The sequence below is a fragment of the Prionailurus viverrinus genome, chromosome A1, assembly GCF_022837055.1.
Source record: "Prionailurus viverrinus isolate Anna chromosome A1, UM_Priviv_1.0, whole genome shotgun sequence".
In the NCBI taxonomy this organism is placed as follows: domain Eukaryota; kingdom Metazoa; phylum Chordata; class Mammalia; order Carnivora; family Felidae; genus Prionailurus; species Prionailurus viverrinus.
In genome coordinates this window covers 19292139-19317487 of record NC_062561.1, presented here as the reverse complement: position 1 = coordinate 19317487, position 25349 = coordinate 19292139, and the positions used below count along the sequence as shown (strand labels likewise).

General features: G+C 42.5%; 1 protein-coding gene and 1 non-coding gene across 4 annotated transcripts in view; both read left to right on the top strand.

The window, feature by feature from the left end:
* THSD1 (thrombospondin type 1 domain containing 1) overlaps positions 1-24493 on the top strand; it is a 28385-nt gene extending 3892 nt beyond the window's left edge. For 2 of the 3 annotated variants that reach the window (XM_047876930.1, XM_047876938.1), the window contains exons 3-5: positions 3579-4544; positions 15692-15850; positions 22835-24492. In XM_047876930.1, the coding sequence (XP_047732886.1) occupies positions 3579-4544; positions 15692-15850; positions 22835-24204 (2495 nt within the window). In that variant the 3' untranslated portion in view covers positions 24205-24492. Of the gene's footprint in view, positions 1-3578; positions 4545-15691; positions 15851-22834 lie in introns of all 3 variants that reach the window. The other variant, XM_047876949.1, reaches the window with a different exon arrangement.
* LOC125147136 (U6 spliceosomal RNA) lies at positions 22213-22314 on the top strand. Its single transcript, XR_007145025.1, has one exon. It is a non-coding gene; the product is annotated as a U6 spliceosomal RNA (small nuclear RNA).
* Positions 24494-25349: the final 856 nt, after the last annotated feature.

Genomic DNA, 25349 nt, shown 5'->3' with positions numbered 1-25349 from the left:
GGGAAAACACCTTGTCTGAGCCTAGAGTAGGTGATTACTGTTACTTTTCTTTATTCACTTTGTTTCAACTGAAAATTGAGTTCGTTACTCAGAGAGTTTTATGCAACTACTGAACCTTAACAGATTCAACAATATACTACTTTTCTTTTGATGATTTCCAAATATTTCGTAGACATCTAAGCAGTTCATGGTATAAGAGTGGAAATTGTTTTCAAATTGAAGAAACATGATCCAAGGGATCATGGCTTGTGTGATATCAGTGACACATCCACATAACTGGACCAGAGTGTGGACTGTTTATTTTGTCCATTGAATCGCCTTCCTCAGCCTTTTCGTTTGAAGAACTTTATTTAAACAAGAAGATGCTTGGGGCGCCTGGGTGGCTCAGTCGGTTGGGCAGCCAACTTCGGCTCAGGTCATGATCTCGCGGTCCATGAGTTCGAGCCCCCCGTTGGGCTCTGTGCTGACAGCTCAGAGCCTGGAGCCTGTTTCGGATTCTGTGTCTCCCTCTCTCTGACCCTCCCCCTTTCATGCTCTGTCTCTCTCTATCTCAAAAATAAATAAACGTTAAAAAAAAATTAAAAATAAAATAAACAAGAAGATGCTTGATTTGTTGAAAATGAGCCTGGGATTCAATTATCTTCATGTTATTCATCCCTACTTAAAATCCCTATCACTCCATGTGTAACAACAGCCTCATACAAAAAATTACAAAAGTGTCCTTGGTTTCGTAATGATAAAGACATCAGAATTTTCCATTTGTACACAGTGTGCAAGGATGTTTGTCGTTGAGAGTAAATATCTTACTGGAATATGAGAATAAAAGTTCAATGAGCATAAAATAACATAGAAGTTGAGTGCACATGCTGCTAATGGAAAAGGAAGTATTTTCCTAGACCTGGGTTTTTTCCCTCTCCATTTGATATTGATCAAAATATACCATTAACAGTTGTTGTTTTTAATGCAACATGCTTATATTGAGACACCAATTACTTTAAATATAATAAAGGAATGGGGAGAGGCGAACTAAAAGAATGGAGAAAGCTACACTGTGGTAGCCAGAATGTGGTACAATTCAATTGTAGTTTTCTAAATGAGGATGTATTCTTGTGTATGAAAATAAGAGTTCTATAGTAAAGCAAGTTCTCTCCTCAGTACTCCTCAGTACACCTGCTCTCTGGGCTGCTGGAACCCATCAACTGTATCTTTTTTCTCCATTACTGACTGGGCCTGTGTGTCTTTTCACTTTATTGGATGCCCATCAAATCAGAGTCTTATTTGCCTGGTTGACAATCTCTATCATGTTTGTTAGTTATCCTAAGTTGTGTGTGGTCTCAATCTTAAAATGCATTAAAAACTGTCCTGCCCCATGAGATTCAAGTCAATCTGATCTTTGTTCTCAGTCTTAACTCCTTCCTCCGTCTTAACTCCTCTTTAGGCACCTGTTTACAAATAGGTGCTGGGTGGCCTCTGAACCAGGCACAGCTGTGTCAGAATCAGCACCCTTCCTCAACTTTGACTTCTCTCCCTCCAAAAGAGAGTATCTCTCAACTTCCATTTTAACTGAAGGAAAAAGAAAAAAAGAAAAAAAGAAAAAAACCTTCATTCTATTATGGTTTTCAAGCAAGTGTTGATCAAGCATTCCAGTCTATCCAAGTTTTATATATTTGATTTCATCTCATCTCGAATAAGAAATGTGTAAAGCACTGAGCTGTTTAAAAAGGAAAAACAGGGGCATGTGGGGGGCTCAGTCGTTAAGCGTCCGACATTGATTCAGGTCCCGATCTCACGGCTCATGTTCGTGAGATGCAGTTTGAGACTCGCATCCAGTTTCTGTGCTGACAGCTCAGAGCCTGGAGCCTGCTTAGATTCTGTGTCTCCCTCTCTCTGCCAGTACCCTGCTCATGCTCTGTCTCTGTCTCTCTCTTTCACAAAAATAAATAAATAAACGTTCAAAAAAACACAAAAAACAAAAAAACCTCTATGTGCCAATATATTCACGTACTGATTCTAATGATCATTAACCGAATACACGTAAAGGTATATTTAAAGACCACCAGCCCAGATAACACTTTGATGGCCTTTGGACATATATGATATGTATGCCATGATATGTGTATATTATGTATGTATAAGATAATCACAATAAGAATAATAAATTCATGCTCACACATGTTATTTTTCAAGCCAAAAGAACCCTGGAGTGCCTTAAATCTAGAATTGTTTCTTACCCTAGCCATGGGCCCGCTGATTGTTGCCCTGCCAAATGCTGTCTCCTTTGATATGTATTTGGATAGGATTCAAACTAGAAACAAGGATTCCTGTGTGTCTGTGTTTTTTCCACTCTTTACTTGAGCTGCTCTGATGGGTTTCTTTTTTAAAAAGATATGATTGATCTTAATTGAGTGATAGTTGTGGGCTAGCAGTCATCTATCACATCGAGGCTAGCAATGGTTACTGTGATGTCACTAAAATTGCCGAGAAGCCTGGCTATTTTATAAACATTCACTCTATCCCTTGGATGACCTGTGCAGAAGAAAGTGTCAGCAATTCTTATTCATCTAAAAATTTCTGCTTCATACGAACCAAGGGCACTGGTTCCTTTACTGGTAGAAATGCTTAAGTACTTGGCTTGAATATCAGAAAATAACTTGGAAGCATATTTATGTCTTCCATTTTAAGTCATCTACAGCCGTCTGTATTGCATCATGTAAATCAAGTTTTCTCACTTTACTGTTTATCCATTTCCCCCAAATACCTAGACACCAGACTATGATTTATCAAAACAAAACACAACAAAACTCAACTGAGTGAATTTGAAGATCTAATTGGCTTTATGAAGCAATTCCTGAATCAGGCAGCATCCCATCTAGCAAGTAGCGATGGTCCTAAAAGTTGCACAAAATGGAAGGTTTTTATGGGAAGGAGGGTGGGGCAAGAAGTTATTAGCAAAAGAACAGAAGGGATTATTTTCAGGCCAAGATATCTTTTTTGCCGGGAGGGGGGGGGTGGAGGGGGGAGGGGGGGTGGGGGGGGTGGAGTTGGGTGTCTTTAGCAGGTATTTTTTATCATGGAGATAACCTCTCTAGTGCAAGAAATTTCAGATTGACTGTGAAAAGATCTTATTCCCAGGTAGGTTGAAACTATGAAGTCTGGGTTTGCCATCCTGGGGGGCAAATGTCTCCATGTAGGACTTTTTCCCCCCCTTTTCTTTTTAACAGATTAAAAATGAGAAAAGTAAGGTATTGGATTGACATCTTGAGAATGATCAATTGTTACTCTCGCTTTATAGATTTTCATTGCAGATGTGTTGCTTTGCTGAATGCGGTGAATTCAGGGTATTTATCTCTAATTCCTTGTTTTAAGCATAACCATGAAAGAGGATGAACGTGCAGAGCCACTTTAGAATGAAAACAGTTCAGGTGCCCAACTAACAGAATCCGCACTCAGCATCACTCACGCACCCTTTGGCTGAGTTTCACACTTCTCTTATGTTTAAAGTGCTGCTTTCTTTGATGTCTCCAACAGTGCTGCTCAAAGATCCCTTTGTAAAACCAATTCTCACCATTTCATTTCAGTTCTTGCAGAAGCTGAATACCTCCTCTTGGGAAAGCCTGGCCATGTAGCACTAAGCAACAATACAGTATCGGTGGGTTTCCAGTATGTCAGTGGGGCTAATGGGACGCTGAGGAATGTATCTATCCTGTTGTTGGAGGCCAACACCAATCAGACTGTTACCACCAAATACCTCCTGACCAACCAGTCCCGGGGAACACTGGAGTTCGAATGCTTCTACTTCAAGGAGGCGGGGGACTACTGGTTCACCATGACTCCAGAAGCGGCAGACAACAGCACTCCAGTCCACCTGTGGGAGCAAAGTGCCTTTCTCAAGGTGGAATGGCCTGTCTTTCATGTTGACCTGAATAGGACATCCAGGGCAACAGAAGGCACCTTCCAGGTGGGCCTTTTTACCAGTCAACCACTGTGCTCATTCCCTGCGGACCAACCTGACATCTTGGTGGATGTCATCTTTACCAACAGTCTTCCCGAGGCAAGAACGAGTCCAGGACAGCCGCTGGAGATAAGAACCAGCAAGAGGACACAACTCTCTCAAGGTCAGTGGGTTGAGTTTGGCTGTGCACCCGTGGGGCCGGAAGCCTACGTCACTGTGGTGCTGAAGCTGCTCGGCCAAGACTCGGTCATTACCTCCACGGGACCCATTGACCTGGCCCAGAAATTTGGATACAAACTGGTGACGGTGCCGGAACTCACGTGTGAGTCGGCAGTGGAGGTGATGGTGCTGCCTCCCCCGTGCGTCTTCGTCCAGGGAGTGATCGGGGTCTTCAAGGAGGCCCCCAGACGCCCTGGGGAAGGGACCATTCGGCTGGCTGAAAACAGCCTGACCTTGGGAGAGAGGAGAACAGTATTCAACTGCACTTTGTTTGACATGGGGAGGAATAAATACTGCTTTGACTTTGGCGTTTCAAGCAGAAGCCATTTTTCCACAAAGGAGAGGGAGTGCATGCTAATCCAGAGAAACATAGGTTCGTATTGAGATTTTGTTTTTAAGTTTCTTTATTTATTTTGAGAGAGAGCATGTGCGCGCAAGGTGCGGAGGGGCAGGGGGACAGAGAGAGAGAGAGAGAGAGAGAGAGAGAGAGAGAGTTCCAAGCAGGCTCTGCACTGTCAGCATGGAGCCTGATGTGGGGCTTGAACTCACAAACCACAAGATCATGACCTGAGCTGAAGTCCGTTGCTTAACCGAAAGGGCCGCCTAGGCCCCCGGGTTGGTATTGAGATTTCAAAAAATTTTTAACCAAACTGGTGCATTCGTGCAGTGAAAATTATTATTTTGAATTTAGGTGAGCTGTACCATCGTTGTTATGGTTCCCTTCTCATAATGTCGCAAATGGCATTGTCCATCCTTATCTGAAAAACTAGGAGTAATGATAAGCAGACCCAGCTCCCTGCTTACCTCTCTAGGTCTCAGTTTCCCCATTAGTAAAACAGGGATAATAAGGGTTTCTGCCTCAGAGTTGTGAGAATTCAGTGAAACACATGTGCACAGTTCTCCGCATTGTGCCTGGCATATAGGGACCAGGTGCTTCCAATAAACCTTAGCTGCTGTGCATTATAGTTAAAAAAGTTCTATTATTACATCAAATGGCAAATCCGTGGCAGGTAAGAGCAGAATTCAAAGCTAAATCTCAAATTGTATGTAGTTAACTTCTGGCTTCCTCTAGCGGATCATGTCTCTTTCCTGTTACATCTTTCATTTACAGGAATGAGTTTCTTTAGAAGTGAGATTTCAAAGCAAGATTTCCCAAAAGTTCAGATCCTCAATTCTTTGCATAATGCCCTACCTAATCACAAAGAAGTGGGGTTATTACCATTCCATCCATGCCCCATGCTCCTCTTTGCATTTCTTTTCCTTTTCCTGGGTGCAGGCCTGGTCTTGGCGAGAGAATCATGCGGCAGGGATTGTCCCGTTTGCTTACATCTTCATCCCCGCTAAGCTCCATGCACCCTGAGGGCCCAAGCGTCTGTCTTTGGAACCCCAAGTGTTTCTTGCTCCAAATTCACCCACTTTCTCTCCTTGGAAGCTCATTTCCTTTGAGTTTCTCTGCACCCTGTGTCACTTCTCTGCTTGCACTTACCTCTCTGTCCAGCCTAGATTCTATGGCCCGTTTCATCTCTCTCCTACCAATACCCTAAACTCCTGTGCCCTGTTATCCTTCTGATGCACGAATCCAGCTGCCTGCCCACTGCATGGAGGCTGGACGAGAAGGTCACACCCGGGAGACAGGGGCACTGTGAGTGGGTTGCACCTCCCACCTCAGCCGGGCCCACCATGCTACCCTGGCCAGCGCTGCTCCCGTTCTCTAGAACACCGCCCCCTCAGACCTCAACCCCTGCCCCATGGCTGACTCTCAGAGCTGAGTTTGTCTCCTGCCACACAGGGCAGCTGGCAGCCATCTGGCACGAGCCACCTCACCCTCCCACTAAAATATCTGTGTGCCTGCAGCCATCGGTCCTCCTTTGTCACCACCATGGAAGAAGTGTCACTCCTCCAGTGCGAGGTCAACCTTGCCCTCTGCTGTGGACCCCAGTGTCTTTGCTCATATCAGGAATCCTCTGTTAATCCTGATCCCCTCTCCCTCTTCTGTCTCTAACTGTCCCTTGATGGGGTTCTCCCCAACAGCTTTGAAATATGCTTAATTCTCTTATCTAAAAATACAGCCAACACCACCCCTCATCCCCTGGTTCTCCCCCACATAATACCGTCTTTCTCTCTCCTTCGTTTTATAGCCCAGGTTCTTGAAAAAGTCACCTATACACTGCGGTGTATTTCCTCACCTCACGTGCACTTTTCAGCCCACGTCTAAGCCACACTCCTCCCCTGAAAATGCTCTCACTAAAGCAGCCAGTGGATGACTTCCAAGGTCCCAAAACCCAGGGGTGCTTTGCAGCCTGTGTCTTCATTGACCTTGATTCCGTGACCTCACACTCGCCTCGCTTACCTCCCACCTGCCTGGCTGTTCCTTCATGGTCTCCTTCACCTGCCAGTTCTGCCACCTGGTCTCATCCATTAACTGTTGGACTTCCTCGCCTTTTTTTTTTTTTTTAATGTTTATTTTTGAGAGACAGAGCGTGAGTGGGGGAGGGGCAGAGAGAGAGACACACAGAATCCGAAGGAGGCTCCACTCTGAGCTGTCAGGAGAGAATCCGATGGGGGGCTCGAACTCACAAACCGTGAGATCATGACCCGAGCCAAAGTCGGACACTTAACCGACTGAGCCACCCAGGCGCCCCTGGGCTTCTGCGCCTTATACTATTTACACACCCACTAGGTGATTACCATCCTGATGCCAGTGACTCCAGACTGGCATCCCTGCCCTGCATCTAAGTGCTGCTGCACAGCTGTCACCCCTCACGGGTCTCCCATCTCTCTCAAAAGCCACATACCTAGAATTCGACTCATCATCTTACCCCCTAAACCTGCTCCTCGGTAAGGCCTCCGCCACCCCTTTCGTTGTTCAGACCGGAAGCCCAGGAGGCTTCCGCTTCTCCTTCACCTCCTATAAGTAATAAATCACTAAGTCCTATGAGTTTTGTCTCCTCAGTGTCTGAATCTCTCCACGTCTCCCCAATTCTGCGGATACTACTTGGTTTAAACCTCTGTCATCCCTTAGCTAACCTATTGCAACAGATTCCTAATCTATTCCAGCTCCCTCCACTGCCCACTTCGTTCTCTCACTGCAGCCAGAGAGATTATGTAAAACTCAGGTCTGCTGAGGTTGTTCCCCCGCTTAAAATCAAACTGTCAGTCACCTCACTGGATATGAGGATGAGAATCCGCAGGGCCCTCTGTGGCCGGGCTGCCCAACCCACAGTCACCATCCCTGGGCGGGAGCCTCCTCCCGCCTTCACCTGGTTGACGTTAACCTGTCTCCCAAGTCCTCACTTGGGTCACTCTTCTTGACCCCAGACTCGCTAAATTCCCTTGCCGTAAGCTGGCATGGCATCCTTCATTCCTCTTTCATGGCATTGATCATTTCTGTCGTGGTTTGTTCAATGTCTTTCTCCCCCCCGCCCTCAGCCTTATGCCCACCCTCACTCTCATGGGGGAAGCTCATTTGGTGGGAAAAGCCAACTTGTGCTGCCATGAAGCTATTTATGATATTTATTTGGCCCACTTAGTAGGCCTGGCACTTTAATAGCTGTTCAATACATGTTTTATTCAAGTGAAAATTGAATGCAAATGTGGCCGGTCCAGATATTAGCAAAGAAAAATTATATTAAGCTAATTTAATCATTCAAGCTACACTTGCCTTTTCAAAACAAGTTAAGAGAAAAAAAAGTCTAATTGAATTTAGTGGAAACAAACCAAGGGATATAAAGACATTTGAGCCATTTGATTAAAAACACTGGGAGCAGGAGGTCTACCTTGTGGTTCTCCCAGCTTTTGGGGTTCCCGCTGATTCTTCTGCTCGTTTAAAGACTGAGTTTTCCCCACAGCAGCAGGGAGAAGACACTGGAGAGGGGCAGAAGGAAGGAGACTCCGGCTAATCACTGACATTTATGCTAGTAATGGGGACCTCAGTGCCTTCCCTGGTTTTAGTATAAAAAATGTATGACCGAATCAAGTTCTCTTCTTTTCATTTTCCACTTAAATTGGCAGCTGACTTTTTTTTTTTTTTTTTTTTTTGGTAAATGGTATCATTTAGGGACCCCATTGAACCCACCATGACTTGTGTGAGCTGCTGCCTCCACTGAATTTCTTACTAGTTCCTTTGGACAATGGAGTAATGTGTTTGACATGTCTGTCTCTTTTTCCAAATATATCTTCAGACCTGAAGATAGTAAGTAAATAACAGTTTACAGGAAATGCAAAATAGATGTGCTGCATTTAACCAAAAATTATTCATGGTCTTCATTAATCCTACTTGGTGTGAATGTTCATATTTTTCTCTGCAGAAATGTTAATGTGTTTGGCTATGGGATGCTGCCTGAGATCCTGGTAGGGGAGTGTTAGTAATCTTGGCATAGCACTGTAATAACTTACAAAAATAAGTTGAGAAATCCTAAATGCTGAGCACATCTGCCCAACATCCCGTTTCAGACGGGAGTATATAAATTTAGGGTAAAAGTTGATAATGAATGATAGAGGATATGAAGTCATAGTCACATAACTTTTTTTAACTTAGTTTTTTTTTTTTTTGGTAAATAAAAAGTGTATATATTTATAGTTTCCTTGATAATTTAATTTTTAGGCCATCTTCTTGTTTCTGTGATTAAATGATATGGGTTTTCTTTCATAATGACTGAACAAGAGCTTTTTACCAAGGACAGAACTATCAACCCTGTCAGTTCCTTCCTGTTTGCACGTTGTGCATTATCTTTAATTCTTCGCCAGAATCTTTTTTAAGCTACTTGTCCACTTTGGGAGTTAGTTTACCTAAAGCTAGAAAATACAGTTTTAAAAATTCATGTAAGTAGACCCCTAGATGCTGCACTACTCCATATTCTTTGAAAGTGAATGAATATGTAAATCCTTCCAAGAATAAACTCTTCTTTTGGGATTCCTTAGGAATATCCTATAGGATATCTGACATCCTGTGTGCGATCATCTGACATAATAAAGCTAATGTTTATATAGTGATTACTTTGTAACCAGGCACTGTTCTGAGTGATTTATAAATATTAACCTGTTTAATCTTCATAACAACCCTATTAGTTAGGCTTATAATTTTGTCAATTTTATAGGTGAAGAAATAGAAGCACAAAATAAGTAACTTGCCTGAGCTCAATTGGTGGTTAAGTGTCTTAACCACTACTGATGGTTGACTGGCTTTTACCATTATTCTTCACTGCCTCCCATATAATCAACTGTCAATTCATGTATTAAATAATGTAAAATGTTTAAATTGAAAAAAGTTATACTATTTTCTCATCTCACTGGTTTGTCTTGTGCTGTCCACCCCTCTTGAAACACACATAACCCACATTGGAACCCACAAGCATGATTTGGCCAATATAAATGAGCCTTGTTCTGTGCACAGAAAGTCTGAACTGCTTATCCAGGTGCCTTTGCTCCATCTGTTGCTTTTAGTTACTCTTGTCTAGAGAACTTTCTTTTCTTTCTTTCTTTTTTTTTTAAGCTAATGTCTTTTTTTTTAATGTTTATTTTTTAAATTTATTAAAGAGAGAGATAGAGCACAAGTGGGAGAGGGGCAGAGAAAGAGGGAGAAAGAAAATCCCAAGAAGGCTTTGCACGGTCATCGCAGAGCCTGATGTGAGCCCATTGTGGGGCTTGAGCCCACAAACTGTGAGATCATGACCTGAGCTGAAACCAAGAGTCAGATGCTCAACTGACTGAGCCACCTAGGCGCCCCTAAAGAACTTTTTTTATAAGCGTGTTTTGTCTAGTTGCTTTAGTTTCTTGAGCAAAATGTCTTCCAGTTGTGAATATTTCATGGGCTGTATTCTTTCAGATAGTCTTGAGGGGTGGAAACAAATTTCCCTTTTCCTATTCCAGACAAATTTTGCTCATTCAGAATTAATATCCTCTATAGTAGCCTGAAAGGTATTTATGCTGGCCAAACAGGTTTGTTATGTAGTGTGAGTGCATGTATGGACATCTAACCAGGACAAAACAAAACAGCTTTCATTCATGAAAAGTATTTGAAATATTGATCATCTTTCTCTTTATTTCTAAAACACGAACTACATTTATCTAATGACTTTTCATTTAGCCTAGTATTTCCCTCAAAGTTATTGGTAGAAATCTTCAGGGAACACACAGAATTACTTAAAGCATTAAAAATTTTTGCCTGACTAAATTTGTTAATTGCTTTGATTGATTTCCTATGTTCCTGTTTGATTAATGTGGCTTAAAATTAAAGGACATAAGATGTAGCCTAAATGTTTACTTTTTGTTGATTGTCCTACAAACCATGATTTTACTTCCAAGGGAAAAAGACACAACATTTCAAAATGAAAATTGTTTTTGTGTAATTTATTGTCAAATTGGTTTCCATACAACACCCAGTGCTCCTCCCAACAAGTGCCTTCCTCAATGCCCATCACCCACTTTCCCCTCTCCCCCACCCCCATCATCCCTCAGTTCTCAATATCCAAGAGTCTCTTGTGGTTTGCCTCCCTCCCTGTCTTGTGATTTGCCTTTTTTTTTTTTCCCTCTTCCCCTCCCCCATGGTCTTCCGTTAAGTTTCTCAAGATCCACAGATGAGTGAAGTGAAAACATATGGTATTTGTCTTTCTCTGTCTGGCTTATTTCACTTAACATAATACCCTCCAGTTCCATCCGTGTTGCTGCAAATGGCCAGATTTCATTCTTTCTCATTGCCAAGTAGTATTCCATTGTATATATAAACCACATGTTCTTTATCCATTTGTCAATTGATGGACAGACATTTAGGCTCTTTCCATAATTTGGCTATTGTTGAAAGTGCTTCTATAAACATGAAATTTTTGACAATAATATTCATGCTTTTATTAAAACTTTGATTTTTTTTTCCTGGCCACTACTAGTGGAATTTTTGTTTTTAGTTTGACAAATAACTTTATATATTAAATGAATTATATTCGTGTAAAGTAAATGAGAGTTTACAAAAAGATTATTAGCATTTGTAATTCTACCTTTTGTGGTCTTAAATATGAGCATAAGAGAAGGATAAACTATGCACTCACTTAATTTTCAGTTTAGATTTCTCAGTAGTGGAATTCCCAGTTGATTTTTCAAAAATAAATCACCATACTTTAATTCAAAGAGATTTTAATATGAGAGTCCCAAAGCTTTGCAGGCACGAGGGGCTTAGTGTCTGAATAGCTCTGTAGCTTAAGGACAAAGCTGGCTTATTGTTCTTCCATTTGAGGAGCTGCAGTGTAATCTGGAGACACAGAACCAATATTGTGTTCAGTTGGACCTCTGGATGGAACATAATTACCACACCTCAGTTGATGTTGGTCCAGGGTTGTGGTTTGTAATGCTCCCACTCTTGTGAAAATCCCAGAGACTTTTAATTGCTTTAAAGAGCTCATACTCCATGACTCATTTCAAAGATTGCACCACTTGGATTACCTGAGAATGTATCTGCCCTATGTGTTCTTATGTTTTCCTAGTGCTTTATATACCTGTGAATGTATTGAACTTTTGTCCATAAATGATGAAGAAAGACTTTTATGCAGAGGGTGTTTTGGTGCCCAGGGTTGGTATGACCTGGGTCTTGAGGTTGGATGGGTACTGATAGAGAAGGGTCTTAGAACAATTTTTTGTGGGAGACTACTTAATTATTCTATCTGGCAGTGATTACATAGATGCTTGGAAGAGACGCTTGCATGTGTCAGTCATTAAACTGTTCTGGGAATATTTGGTATGAATTTGAAGCTCTGGTGGTAGGTGCACCTAATATCCCTTGTCTGATGCTAATATCGTTACTCCAGTTTTCTGTTAATGAATGTTCATGGGTTTAACTTCTCCCAACTGTTAATATTTAACCTATTTATGTATTTAATATTTAAAGTAAGTTTTTTAGTGAAAAAATTTTTAACTGAGTATAGTTGACACACAATGTTACCTAGTTTCAGGTGTACAACATAGTGATTCAACTTCTCTATATGTTATGCTTAGCTCAACACAAGTGTGACTACCATTTGTCACCATATGATGCTATTACAATGTCTTTGACTATTTTCTCTGTGTTGTGCCTTTTATTCCTATGACTTACTCATTTTTTCACTGGAAGCCTGTATTGCTCTCTTCCCTTCATCCATTTTTCCCATCTCATCACCCCCTTCCTTCTGGCAACCATCAGGTTGTTTCTGTATTTATACATCTAGTTCTGCTTTTTGTTTGTTTATTCATTTGTTTTTTAGATTCCACATATGAGTGAAATCATATAGTGTTTATTTTTCCCAGTCTGACTTATTTCACTTAGCATAATTCCCTATAGGTCCATCCTTTTTTGCCCTATAGATCTCATCCTTTTTTGTGGATGAGTATTATTCCAGTGTGTGTGTGTGTGCATGCATGTGTGTGTGTGTGTGTGTGTACCTACCTTACATCTTTTTTATCCATTCATCTATCAATGGACACTTTGGCTACTTCCATATCTTGGGTATTGTAAATAATGCTGCAGTAAACATTGGAATGCCTATATCTTTTTGAATTAGTGTTTTAAGTGAGTTTCTTTTAAGTAACATATAGTTAGGTCATGCTTTTTTACCCAACCTCACAATCTCTATCTTTTAAGAGGTGTGTTTAGATTATTTATATTTAGTGTAACCATTATTTGGTTAGATTAAGATCTGTCATCTTGGTAGTTTTCTGTTTCTTCTGTTCTTTGTTTCTTTTTCCTCATTTCTGCCTTCTTTTGTGTTAATTGAATATTTTTTATGAGTTAGTTTAACCACACTATTGGTTTATTGTTTATACCTTAAAATGTTTTTTGTGGTTGTCCTGGAGTTTACAATATATATCTTTAATTATTCTTGATCTACCTTTGAGTAATAATGTTTTGCTTCACATGTAGCATAAGGACCTTATTAATAGTACACTCCCAATTCATTACTCCCATTCTTTGTGTGATTATTGTCATACATTTTACTTTATATATGCTCTGAATACATAGTACTATTATTCTTTAGCAGTTATAGTTTAGAGCATTTAAAAATAAGAAAAAAATGAGGTTTTTTTTTACCTTTATAAATGCCATTTCCAGCACTTTTCAGTTCTTTGTACAGACACAATTTTTTTTCTGGTATCCTATTCCTTCTGCCTGAAGGATTTTCTATTAACATTTCTTGTAGTGAGGGTCTGCTGGTAATTAATTTTATTGATTTTTGTTTGTCTAAATCTTTATTTCTCCTTAATTTTTGGAAGAATTTTGGATTGGTCTTTTTTTTTTCTTTCATTACTTTAGAGATACTACTCCACTATCCTTGGATTACACGACAAGAAGTCTGCTCAATTTCTCATCTTTATTCTTCCATATACAATGTGTTTGCTCCTTGCACCTTCCCTCCTCCTCCCACAGCCTTAAAAGTTTTTGTTTGTTTTTATCAGTTTAAATATAGTGTGTCTAACTTCTTTTTGTTTATTTGCTTTTTTGTATTTATTCTGCCTGATGTTTTCTGAGCATCTTGGATAGAGCTTAGTATATTTCATTAATTTTGGAAAATTCTTGGTCATTTTTTGATTCTCTTTTTCTCTTCTGGGATTCTAATAACATGAGCAAGAGATTATTTGATATTGTCCCCCAGATCTTGGATATTCCATTCTGCTTTATTCACTCTCTCTTTTTATTTTTTATTTTTTTAATTTAATTTTTTTATTTTTAAAAAATGTTTTATTTTCAAGAGAGACAGAGACAGAGCACAAGCAGGGGAGGGCAGAGACAGAGGGAGACACAGAATCTGAAGCAGGCTGAGCATGTCTGCACACAGCCTGACATGGGGCTCAAACCCAGGAACCATGAGATCATGACCTGAGCCAAGGTCAGACACTCGAGCAACTGACCACCCGGGCACCCCCACTCTCTCTTTTTAATCTTTGTGTCTCAGTTTCAGTGATTTCTATTGACCTATATTAAATTTACTGTTTCTTTCCTCAGTAAGTCTACTTATGAGCATTCTAGAAGGCATTCTTCATCTTTGTTCTGTGTTTTTCATTTCTTACATTCCATTCACCTCTTCTTAGTTTATAACTCTCTAATGAAAATTTTTATCTATTCATCTTGGTTACCTTTCCACTAAAGTCTTTCATGTTAATCATAGTATTTTAACTTCTCTCTCTGATAGTTCTAATACCTGGATCACATTTGGGTCTGGGTCTCTTGATTACTTTATTTATTGGTAGTTTTTTTCTTGCTGCTTGTGTGTCTCATAATTTTTGGTTGAAAGTTGCACATCTTATTTAGAACTGTATAGACAACAATAAATAGTACTTATGTGGGGAAATGGGCATACCCTATTTTTGCTAGGCCATTAGTGTGGGGATTGGGTCAGTGCACTAAGGAATTAAGCTGTGTTTGGGTTTGTGCTGTTGCTATGGCCATCCTCAGTACATGATAGAGTTCAGAATTTTCTAATGTTACTTTGCAGTTAGGATAGGAGTTGGCTTGCCAGGTTTCTCCACCCTCAGCTTTAGGCTTGAGCCTGCACACAAGAGAGGTTGCCATCTGTCACTCTTGCCCCTGCCCTAGCAGTGTGTTGTTATTAGTGATACTTGGAAATTGCTAGCATGGTGCAGGGTAGGGTTTGGGTGATGGGAGCTGGAGAGCTTTTTCTTGAGAGCTTTTTCTCGTTCCATTTCATCCTTAGTCTTAGATAAATGCTGTGCCCCTGAGTCTCAGGGATGGGGCCTTCTTGATCTTGCCTCTCTTTGGTGGTGGAAGCTCTCTAATAGTCTGGACTCAGTATATTTTCTGCTCCTCTTCAGGGGTGAAGGATTTCCTTCTTTTTGAATTCCTTAGCAGTATTGTGTCTCAACTGGTGCCCTTAAAGTGACAGGGCTGCTGCTTTCCCCCCAGTGGTTGAGGCTTTTGTTGGTAGAGCAGATGGGGAGGAGAATCCACATGAGGTTTGTCTTTCCCACAGTGCCACTCCTTCTATCCTCAGGCCTGAACTAAAAGGAAGGCCCTCTCTGGCCTTGCACTTACCCTCAGTCCTTCTTGTGAGCATTTGATGAGATCCATGAAGAACCTGCAAGTGGGTACAAATTCCCATAGGATATGTACTCCCAGGGAGTATAGGATATGGCTCCCAGGGATTCTATATTCTCATGCTAGCCCACACTAGGCTTCTAGCAGTTCATATGTTTTCAGATGACTTCTTTCCACTAGCTTTTATGAGGCCTGGTATCTATCTCAGGAAGCAAGGTTTGCATCCTGTCTTGCCTTAGAGGCCTTAGAGGCCTCCTTCAGGCCATTTGGTTGTCCTGTGACCTTTGCTCTCTGATGAGTTCCAAAAAGGTTAATATTTTGTAAATTATACAGCTTTCCTTTGTTTTAAGGGTGGTTACACACTCTTTCCAGCTTTCCGCATCTTTGGGAATATTTTTATTTACTGACTTTTCAAGGCCTGAGATTTGAGTTTGCTGCTTCATTTGGGTACAGTTAAATTCTGATTCTCAAATGAACTAGCATTAAAAGCATGGCTAATGTCCTTGCAGAAACTTGGGGACTGTGGCAGCCGTGGAGCCAGTGTAGTGCCACGTGTGGGGATGGTGTCAGAGAGCGACGCCGCGTGTGCCTGACTTCCTTCCCCTCCAGACCTGGCTGCCCTGGAATGTCCTCGGAGACCTCCCTGTGTTCCCTGGAGGAGTGTGCTGGTAGGTATTCTTCTTTCTTCGGGAATCTCTCCACAGAGGGACTGTTGAACCTAGACCTGCCTGAAAATCACCAACCTGAGTTCAGAGGTGGACTCATTGACACTCTGTTATTGCTGCTGGCTTTACTAAGGCTATACTCAGTAGTTTTTCTATGACTGGGAGTAGCTGGCCAGTGAGATGGCGGGGGATTTCACACTATGGAAGACAGGGAAATGACAAGGAAATCATTTTTAAAAACACAAAAATAGGAGGGATGATCTTTTCTTCCTGAGATATTTTTGGTTGTGCTTTTGTTTTCTTATCTATCCTTTACTTCTTCCTGCTAAAATTGTGGAAGAACATGTGAAAAATGCTTTTTCTCATCATCTCAGAGAAGCTCGAGGGGACCATATAGATGGCTATTTGTCAAAATGGGTCAAGTCACCCTGTCTTATCCCTGAATGGCCTTACATTTCCTCTTTATTACCCCTATTCAGGAGGAGAAGGTGGGGAGATTTCTTCTTGTCATCATCTAGAGACTGGCCTTTCTGTCATCCTCTCAGCATCTTGAAGGCACTCGTGGGTGTTCAGTGAGTTTTGATATGAATGGTTTATAGATGTAATGCTGGTTAGGTGTGCTTCAGCTTATGGAGTTGAATTCCATAAGCTCGGTTAGGTGTGCTTCAGCTTATGGAGTTGAATTCCATTCATTTGCCACAGGTTACAGTAATACTAATCCTTGTTCTTTCCACACACCATCTCACCTACTGATCTACAAACAGCCCCCCCATTTAATTTGACAGCCTTTGCTTTGGTCCTGACCCTTAGATAAAGTCCTTCTGTCAAGTCCTGACTTCTTCCACTCTCCAATTCCAGGTTAGAAAACATCCCTAGTTCTTTGTCCCTTAAGATCTGGGGGAGTTAGATTTTTTTCTGTGTTTGGATCTCAGAGCATCTTTAAGCAAAAACCACAGGCACGTGGCAACACCTTGGCCAGTGTCCCCCACATGTGATCTTACAAATTCATTTTTGCTGTCTCATTTTTCCAGCCAGACTTGTTCCCTTTATTCCAGCATCCTGAGGATGTTCTTTCTTCTGATTTTCCTCAGACTTAAGCTCTTCTGCTAGCCCTTAGCCTGCCCCTCTTCTTTCATAAGCCCTTGACCCCACTCTGAATCTGTTCTATCTCCAGTTATATTTTGTATTATTTTCTAGGCTCTATTCTCTGTCTACTCTTTCTTTATAAGTCCCCTTCACTTTCACAGCTCCTTTCTTGGGTATAAGTACCTTCAAATATATCTGTTCCTCTCAATTCTGGGATGGCATGTTGTGTTAAGATATTCTATCTAGAGTTCCATAATGAAGGGATAAATGAGTGAATGAATGGATGAACTCAATTGAATTTCAAATCAATTGTCACTGGCTTCTGTACCTTAGAAGTGACAAGATATAAATGGTTTGTTGACCATTTGCTATGTGCCAGCACTTTAAATACATTATCACACTTAATTGGGACTCTGTAGCATAGAGAGGATAACTGACCTACCCAAGACCATAAAGCTAGAAAGCAGAGGATTAGATCTGACCCTTCTAAGCTACCTATCTTGAATACCTTGCCTTTCTGCACCGGCCAGTCTAGCTTTCTGGAAGCATCAACAACCTGGAATTAGCAATTAATTTTGAGGATATATGGAATTATTTCATGTTCTTTTGTCTTAACTCTTTAATATTGGGTGGGAACTAGAAATCTGTACTAGATTTTTGGAAAATTTGGGAACTAGAAATTATAAATTAGCAAAAAGGTCCTCAGATACATGCTTATGTGGATAAAGATGATAATTTCTTCCAAGTGTTCATCTTCGTATTCAATCTATTTCACACTCCTTGGAAATGTAAAGATCTGTTCGTAGGCTGCTTAGCATCTGGAAATCTTCACTTCAAGTGAAAGAGGGAAGTAGATGAGGCAGAGAGGGGTGAGGTCAGCAGCTCTTGGGCTTTTCTCCAGCCATGGTTTTGAAGGGAGCCAGCACAGTCAAAGATAACAGCTAAATAAAGCGACCATGATGTGCAATTGAATTGCTGCTCCCCATGGAGGTAAGCAGCCACGGTACTTGAATGAAATGATGTCAGGAAACAAGTCTTTCATCATTCAGCCAGGGCCACTTGGTTAAGAGTTTAGTTTTATTTGGCTTTGAAGGATGTTTTTTTGTCAAGTTCTATGTTAATTTGACCATCTCGTTCAAACTTGAGAATGGGAGGATCCACTGCCGTATGTCCACATTCTGTCAGGTGGGATATTGATCATTTTGCTATTACCTTTTTAATAATGAATTAATCTAACATTTATTGGATACCAGCTATGTGTAAGTTACTATGACTGGGGTTGGGAATATAGTAAAATCTTAGATTGCGAGTAACTCGTCTATGAGTGTTCCACAAGACGAGCAAACATTTCTAATAAATTGTAACTTGATAAACAAGCAATGTCTTGCAGTACGAGTAGTACATGATGCCAAATGCCACATGATCACAATTGAGCCAATGGCTCTTGAAATTTGCTTTGATATACAAGTGCCTTGGATTACCAGCATGTTTCTGGAATGAATTATACTCGCAAACGAAGGTTTTACTGTATGAAGATAAGGCATTGTTCCTATCTGGAAGGCACTTACGATATAGTAGCTCAGCAGACACACAGGAATAATATACAGCACAGTGTAGAGCCTACAATGAAAAAAGTATCCACGGCTTACTATGGAAGCTTTCCGGGGTGAAAATCCATGCTGGGAATAACTCCTTTGTTGGAGGTGGTGATATCTGAGCTAAAGTTTGAGAGTTGAGTAGGTGTCACTGAGGTGAACCAAGTGAGAAAGGGAATTTAGCAAGGGGAACAATGGATGAAAACATGAAAGAAGATGGCACATTAAGAGAGCCAAAGAACTGAAAATAGTTTAATGTATCTAGAGCATAGTGTACCAGACGGAGTGGTAAAAATGAACCCAGACAGGTAGGTAGGAGCCAGATTCTAAGGGACTTTCAAGGTTTGGCCTGTATTTCAGAGGGATCTCTTAGCTATAGTATGGAGAATACATTGGAAGGGGTAGGAATGGCAGCAGCAAGGCCTGTTAAGTGTTTTTCAGGTGAAAAATGAAATGATGACAGTGGAGAGGCAGAGGAGGGAAGGGGTCAAAGACTCCGGATGTGGAGAGTGATGGAGAGGGAAGTATCAAGGATTAAAACCAGGATTCTAGTACTGGCAGCTTCATGGACAGTGGTGCTGTTTCCTTGAGATTGGATGAGACCCAGGTTCTGGGGGAAAGAGGATGAGTCTTGGGCATGTGAAAGTGAAGGTGTTGACGGGACATTGGTGGAGAGAGTAGAGCTAATGGAGCCAGGATAGGATCTAGATCTCCTTGCTCCAAAGTCGATGTTCTTTGCTCCAAATTAAGTGAGTACTATCGTTGAAGCCAAGAAGAGAAAAAGTTTCAGGAAGTGTTGGGAAGTAGCCAATACTGCAGTCAAGGAATATCAGGACTAAATTTTTTTGAATTTAGCTACTAGATCATAAATGACCTCAGCAGAAACTATTTCACTGAAACTAATTCTGGAGGCAGGTTGCAGGACTCACAGGGGATGATGTGGAAGGAGTAAGTCAGCAAATATAGAGTCTTCTTTATTTAAGCTTTGCTGGGAGGACAAGGAATAAGATGGTTGTGGCAGTAGTGAGAGGGTTCTAGAAGGGTCTTGTTAAAGTGAGAGCTTAAGCATGTTTGCACGGAGCTGCATAGGGGAGAAGCTGGAGAGAACTGGTACAGAGGGTTGATCCCCCCTGGAGAAGGGTGACCGAGCGCACTTGGTGGACCCACCTTTCTAGGAAGATACTTCTTCCACTCCATAGAGAAAGAAGTAAATAGAAGTGTGGCTGCTCCCAAGTCTGCGTGGGAGAAGAAAATGGCAAAAGAAGCTCGGGGTGTACTTTCCAGATAGCTTCTAGTTTTGTGTGACTCAGTGGCATTCTGAGGAGGAGGGTTGGTAGGGGACTTGAGAAAAGTGGTGAAACTTGTAGGGAATGAAAGAATTGAGTTGCTTAGGAGCCCATGCTGCCCATGCTGTGGGCAGCTGAGGTTGGGGGCTGTCGGTATGCAGAGACACTGACCCACACAGGTGCATTATTTTCTCCACCAGTGCTCCGCACCTTGGTGCAGCAGCTGGTAATTCACGTTTTGGTTTACCTAGGGATGGACTGTTGCTGTAGATCGGGGAAAGGAGTATGGCTCAGTACTGAAGGTCAGAGAGAGGTTATTGGTAAGAGAATGGTTTATGTAATGGATCATAAGTGTAGGGAGAGAAGTGAGGCCAGGAGTTGGCTGGCATATGGGGAGAAAATAAATGGATGAGTTGGGGAATCAGAAATTGCAGTGAGGTTGAGAAACCAGTGTAATAATATTGGCCGAGTGAGAGGAGAAGAAAATAGGCTATGAAATTGAATATTCATAAAATAGCTTGAAAATAGGCTATGAATTGAGTATTTCAGAAGAGGAGCAGCTGCAAACAATGGTAAGGCTTTATATGTTGGATGGGCACTGACATTGCCCAGTTGGGCCTACCTGTAGGATGGTAAGGAAGACTGAGACCCAGGTGCTAGTGACTGATGGCTGCCACAAGGTTGGAGGATGGCAATGTTGAGGGGGCATTAGGCGGATGGTCTGGGTAGATGGCATGGGCATCAGAAGAGTAGAAGACACCTTGGATATCACCCTTAGTAACATATTTATGGATATTTATCCTCAGACAAGGGAAACAAAAGCAAAAATAAACAATTGGGACTACAAATAAAAAGCTTTTGCTGCACAACAGAGGAAACCATCAACAACACAAAAGGGCAACCTACTGAATAGAAGATATTTGCATATATCTGATAAGGGGTGAATATCCAAAAAATATAAAGAACTGACAAAACTCAACACCAAAAAAAAAGAAAAGACAAAAACAAAAAACAACAACAAAGAATCCAATTCAAAACGGGCAGAGGACATGAATAGACAGTTTTACAAAGAAGACGTACAGATGGCCAACAGACCCATGAGGAGATGGTCAAGATCACTCATCATCAGGGAAATACAAATAAGAACCACAATGAGATATCACCTCACAGCAGACAGAATGGCTAGTACGAAAAAGACAAGAAATAGTAAGTGTTGGTGAGGATATGGAGAAAAGACAGCATCTTGTGCACTGTTGGTAGGAATGTAAATTTATGCAGCTACTGTAGAAATACTAGGAAGGATCTTCAAAAATTAAAAAAATAGAAATATGATATGATCTAGTAGTTCCACTACTGAGTATTTACCCAAAGAAAATGAGCACTAATTCTAAAAGATACATGCACCCTATGTTTATTGCAGCAGCATTTACAATAGCCAAAATATGGAAGCAACCCAAGTGCTCATCAGTAGATGGAATGGATAAAGGAGAGGTATTAAGATAAGTGAGACAAATACCACCTGCTATCATTGATTTGTAGAATCTAAAAAACAAAACAAAAAAATTAATTCTTAAACAGAGAACAGACTGCTTGTTGCCTAAAGGAGGTGAGTGGGGCAGATGGGCAAAATAAAGAAGATTAAGAGGTACAGACTTTACAGTTATAAAATAAATAAGTCATGGAAGTGAAAAGTACAGCATAGAGAATTTTTTTTTTTTTTAAGTAGAATTTTGATCCGGAGGTGAAACAGTTGAAAATGGCAATCAGGAATGAGAAGAGTGAGGAACACTCCGTGCTGCTGGTCTTGTTTGCTTATAAACAAGTGTGCACCACAGCTTCCACACAAAAGCGTGGGCAGGGGAAGCCGTGCCCCTCAGGAGATCCAGTCCCCTCAGGTAAGGCAAGGAAGGAGGCAAAGGGAAAGGTTCTGGATGCCGAGGAGTTTGGTTATCCCATTGGTGGGGGGGAGCAGAAAAGACAGGGAAGCAGTGGGAAAGTGGGTTGTGGACATGACACACAGAGCTGGTAGCGGTAAGACTTAGGGGGAGCAATGGGACAGGACAGGTGACTGGAAGCCCCTGAAGGGTGGTTAGTGACAAAGAGGTAAGAGAGGGGAGGCCTGGTGGCATTAGGTGGTCTCAGTTTCCTGGGTATTTCAGTGGCAGTACAGGCTGAGGCCCCAGCTGGTGTCTGAAGCTTGGTGAAACATTTTGATGATCATGGGACAAAGCAGTTGGAGACAGCAGGGAAGAAAAAGACAAATCAACACCCCACGGAAGGAGGCAAGAGGAGAGGACAGCTGGAAAGAGAAGAGTGAGCAGAAGAGGCTTCAACCAGGAAAGCAAGTTCTTTGACATTAGAAGGGAAACTGGAGTTGCATTACATTACCTAAAGACTTGTGCTTGTCTCCGCAGCACATGGACTAAAATTGGAACCATACAGAGATTAGCATGGCCCCTGTGCAAGGATGACACACATTCGTGGAGCGTTCGCTATTGCCTAAAGACTTATTTTCACCTATTAATTTCTTCAGATATGCGAACTGAGATACAACCTACCTGAGTCATTTTGCATGTCAGGTTTTAATACTTGATAGGAATTTTCTGATGTGCATCTCAAAGGTACATTTAACTATAGATATCCCGTGTTCACCGTATCTTGATCTTACCCTGACACTTTCCTTATGCTGCTGCTTTCTATGTGGAACATTTGAGACACGTGTTAGCAGGAGCCAGTGAGCCCCGAAGTCACCCCTGATTGTGGTTTATCTGCTCACCTCATTTCCGTGTGCCTTGGTGTTTTTTGTTTGTTTTGTTGTTGTCGTCGTTGTTGTTTTTTGTTTGGTTTTTTTTTTTTGTTTGGTTTTGTTTAAGCTGCCAGCAGAGACACGTGTGTTAAGACCCGAAATCCCAGCCCTTGTTTATTTTACGTTTTTTTCTAGAACTGCTAGATAATCAGAACCTTAAAACCACGCAGAGAATCAATACCAGAGAATACATTTGCTCTCCCTTGTCTTGTAGCTTTCCAGCCATCCAGTGCATCCCCTCTTCAGCCCCAGGGTCCGGTGAAGTCCAACAACATCGTGACCATCACTGGGATTTCCCTGTGCTTGTTCATCATCCTCGCCACCGTCCTCATCACGCTGTGGCGGAAGTTCGGCCGCACCCCGAAGTGCCGCACGCCGGCTCGACACAACTCCATCCACTCCCCCAGCTTCCGGAAGAACTCGGACGAGGAGAACATCTGCGAGCTGAGCGAGCAGCGCGGCAGCTTCTCGGACGGGGGCGACGGGCCCGCGGGGGGCCCGGGGGACGCGGGCATCCCCCTGACCTACAGGCGCAGTGTGCCCGCGGCTCCCGAGGACGACGCCTCTGGCAGCGAGAGCGTGCAGTCCAACGCCCAGAAGATCATCCCCCCGCTGTTCAGCTACCGCCTGGCCCAGCAGCAGCTGAAGGAGATGAAGAAGAAGGGCCTGACGGAAACCACCAAGGTGTACCACGTGTCTCAGAGTCCCCTGACAGACACGGCCATCGACGCCGCCGCCGTGCCCACCTTAGACGTGGAAAGCCCAGACGAAGCCGCGGCAAACAAGTTCCGGATCAAATCCCCGTTTCTGGAGCAGCCGGCGGGCGGGGCCGCGGCCAGGCCCCCCTCCAGGCCCGACCACCCGGCGTGTCAGGCCAGTTGCGCCGTCAGCCCCAGCCAGACGGTGATCCGCAAGTCAGCCACGAGGCACGTGGGCGGCAGAGGGGCGCTGCCGGAGAGGAGCCACCCCAGGGGCTCCCACTTCAGGAGGACCGCTAGTTTTCACGAAGCCAAGCAGGCCCGGCCGTTCCGGGAGAGGAGCATGTCCACCCTGACTCCACGCCAGGCCCCGGCCTACAGTTCTAGGACGCGGACCTGGGACCAGGCGGAAGACAGATTTCGGCCTCACAGTCGAGGCGCCGCCCCGTTTCCCGAGAAACCGGAAGGGGCGGGTGCAACCAGAGGTCCCTTGAGCCCTGCCCCTAAGTCCTACACCCTGGGGCAGCCGGTGAGGAAACCAGACCTGGGGGACAGCCAGGCAAGCTTCGTGGTAGGAGGTGAGAGAACAGAGCCTCACAGATCTCGGAGGGGACCGTCCCCCAGTCACAGGAGTGTCTCAAGGAAGCAGCCTTCCCCCACTGCCCCCAAAGACAGCTACCAGAGGGTCAGCCCCCTGAGCCCTTCTCAGGGTAGAAAAGACAAGTGTCAGAGTTTCCCAGCCCACCCTGAGTTTGCCTTCTATGACAATACGTCATTTGGCCTCACTGAGGCTGAGCAGAGGATGCTGGACCTCCCGGGCTATTTTGGGTCAAATGAAGAGGATGAAACCACAAGTACTCTCAGTGTGGAGAAGTTAGTCATCTAGACCCACATCAGCCTGAGACTTCATACAGCTGGGGTCCTTTGCCCAGCTCCTGGTATCAGCTGCTCACAGAGCTCTACGGACTGTTTTGTATAGCTGTCTGTACATCAGGATTGGGTGGGGAGGGAGTAACTCAAGTGTGTGCATGTGTTTTAATTCATAAGGAAGAAGTTACTTATCTTGAACGTTTCCCTTTGTTATCCTAGTTCTATTGGTTTATTACTAATAACCACAATAATAAAATTTAAACAAGAGTGAAATAGGGCTTGGTCTGTCATGTGGATGTGAAAGGACAAGATGTGACTTGTAAGTATTAAGTGCTTTGAACACTTGGTTGGCAGTGTCGGACATGAAGTAAATTTGGAAGTCTCAACTATAATAAGGGCTAGAACAAAGCTAACTTTGTTTATTAAGTTGTAAATAAGAATTTGACTCCTACAGGGGCAGTACTGAATGAGTTTCATGTTTGGCAGATCAAGTCAATTTTGACTGGTATGTACTAGACTACCTAGAAAATGCTGATGCCACAAGAGATTTCAGAAGAACCTTTCATGCTAGACTTGAGTGATATCTTAATGTTTTTTATGCAACAAAGAGTCCTGGTGACTTGACACAAATTAGGTGAGTTGATTCTGCTTTGGATAAATAATATAAGAAGCTGATTGTTCAGGTAGTCAAATGAAGACCTATTCATATACTCATTGTTCGGAGCAAAGAGTATACATTTTAGAAAGTATTGTCTCCTGAGAGAGTATCATCTAGAACATGGGTAGTGAATGCTGATAAGGACGCCGACTGGCATTAAGGTTCTGACCGTGTGTGCCTGGACCAGACTGGCAGCCAAGACCCCAGAGGGTGTCCTTCTGAAACCAGTGTGTATGTTTCTAAAGATGACTTTATCATGTTACTCAGAAAGTATGTGAATTAATCTCAGGTATATGGAAAGCAGGTAGACTAGACTGTTTTTAGTGCTTAAGTTTTTTAATTGGAAGAACGAAGTAAAGGAAGTAGAAAAAATAAGTCTTTTAGAAATAAATCTTTTGTTTTCTGGTTCAATCTGCCTACCACCCTTTTCAGGTGAAGAATGGGAGGCTCAGGGAAGGGAATTAACTCTTGCAGGATTAGATGGACAGAGACTCCTATTTTTA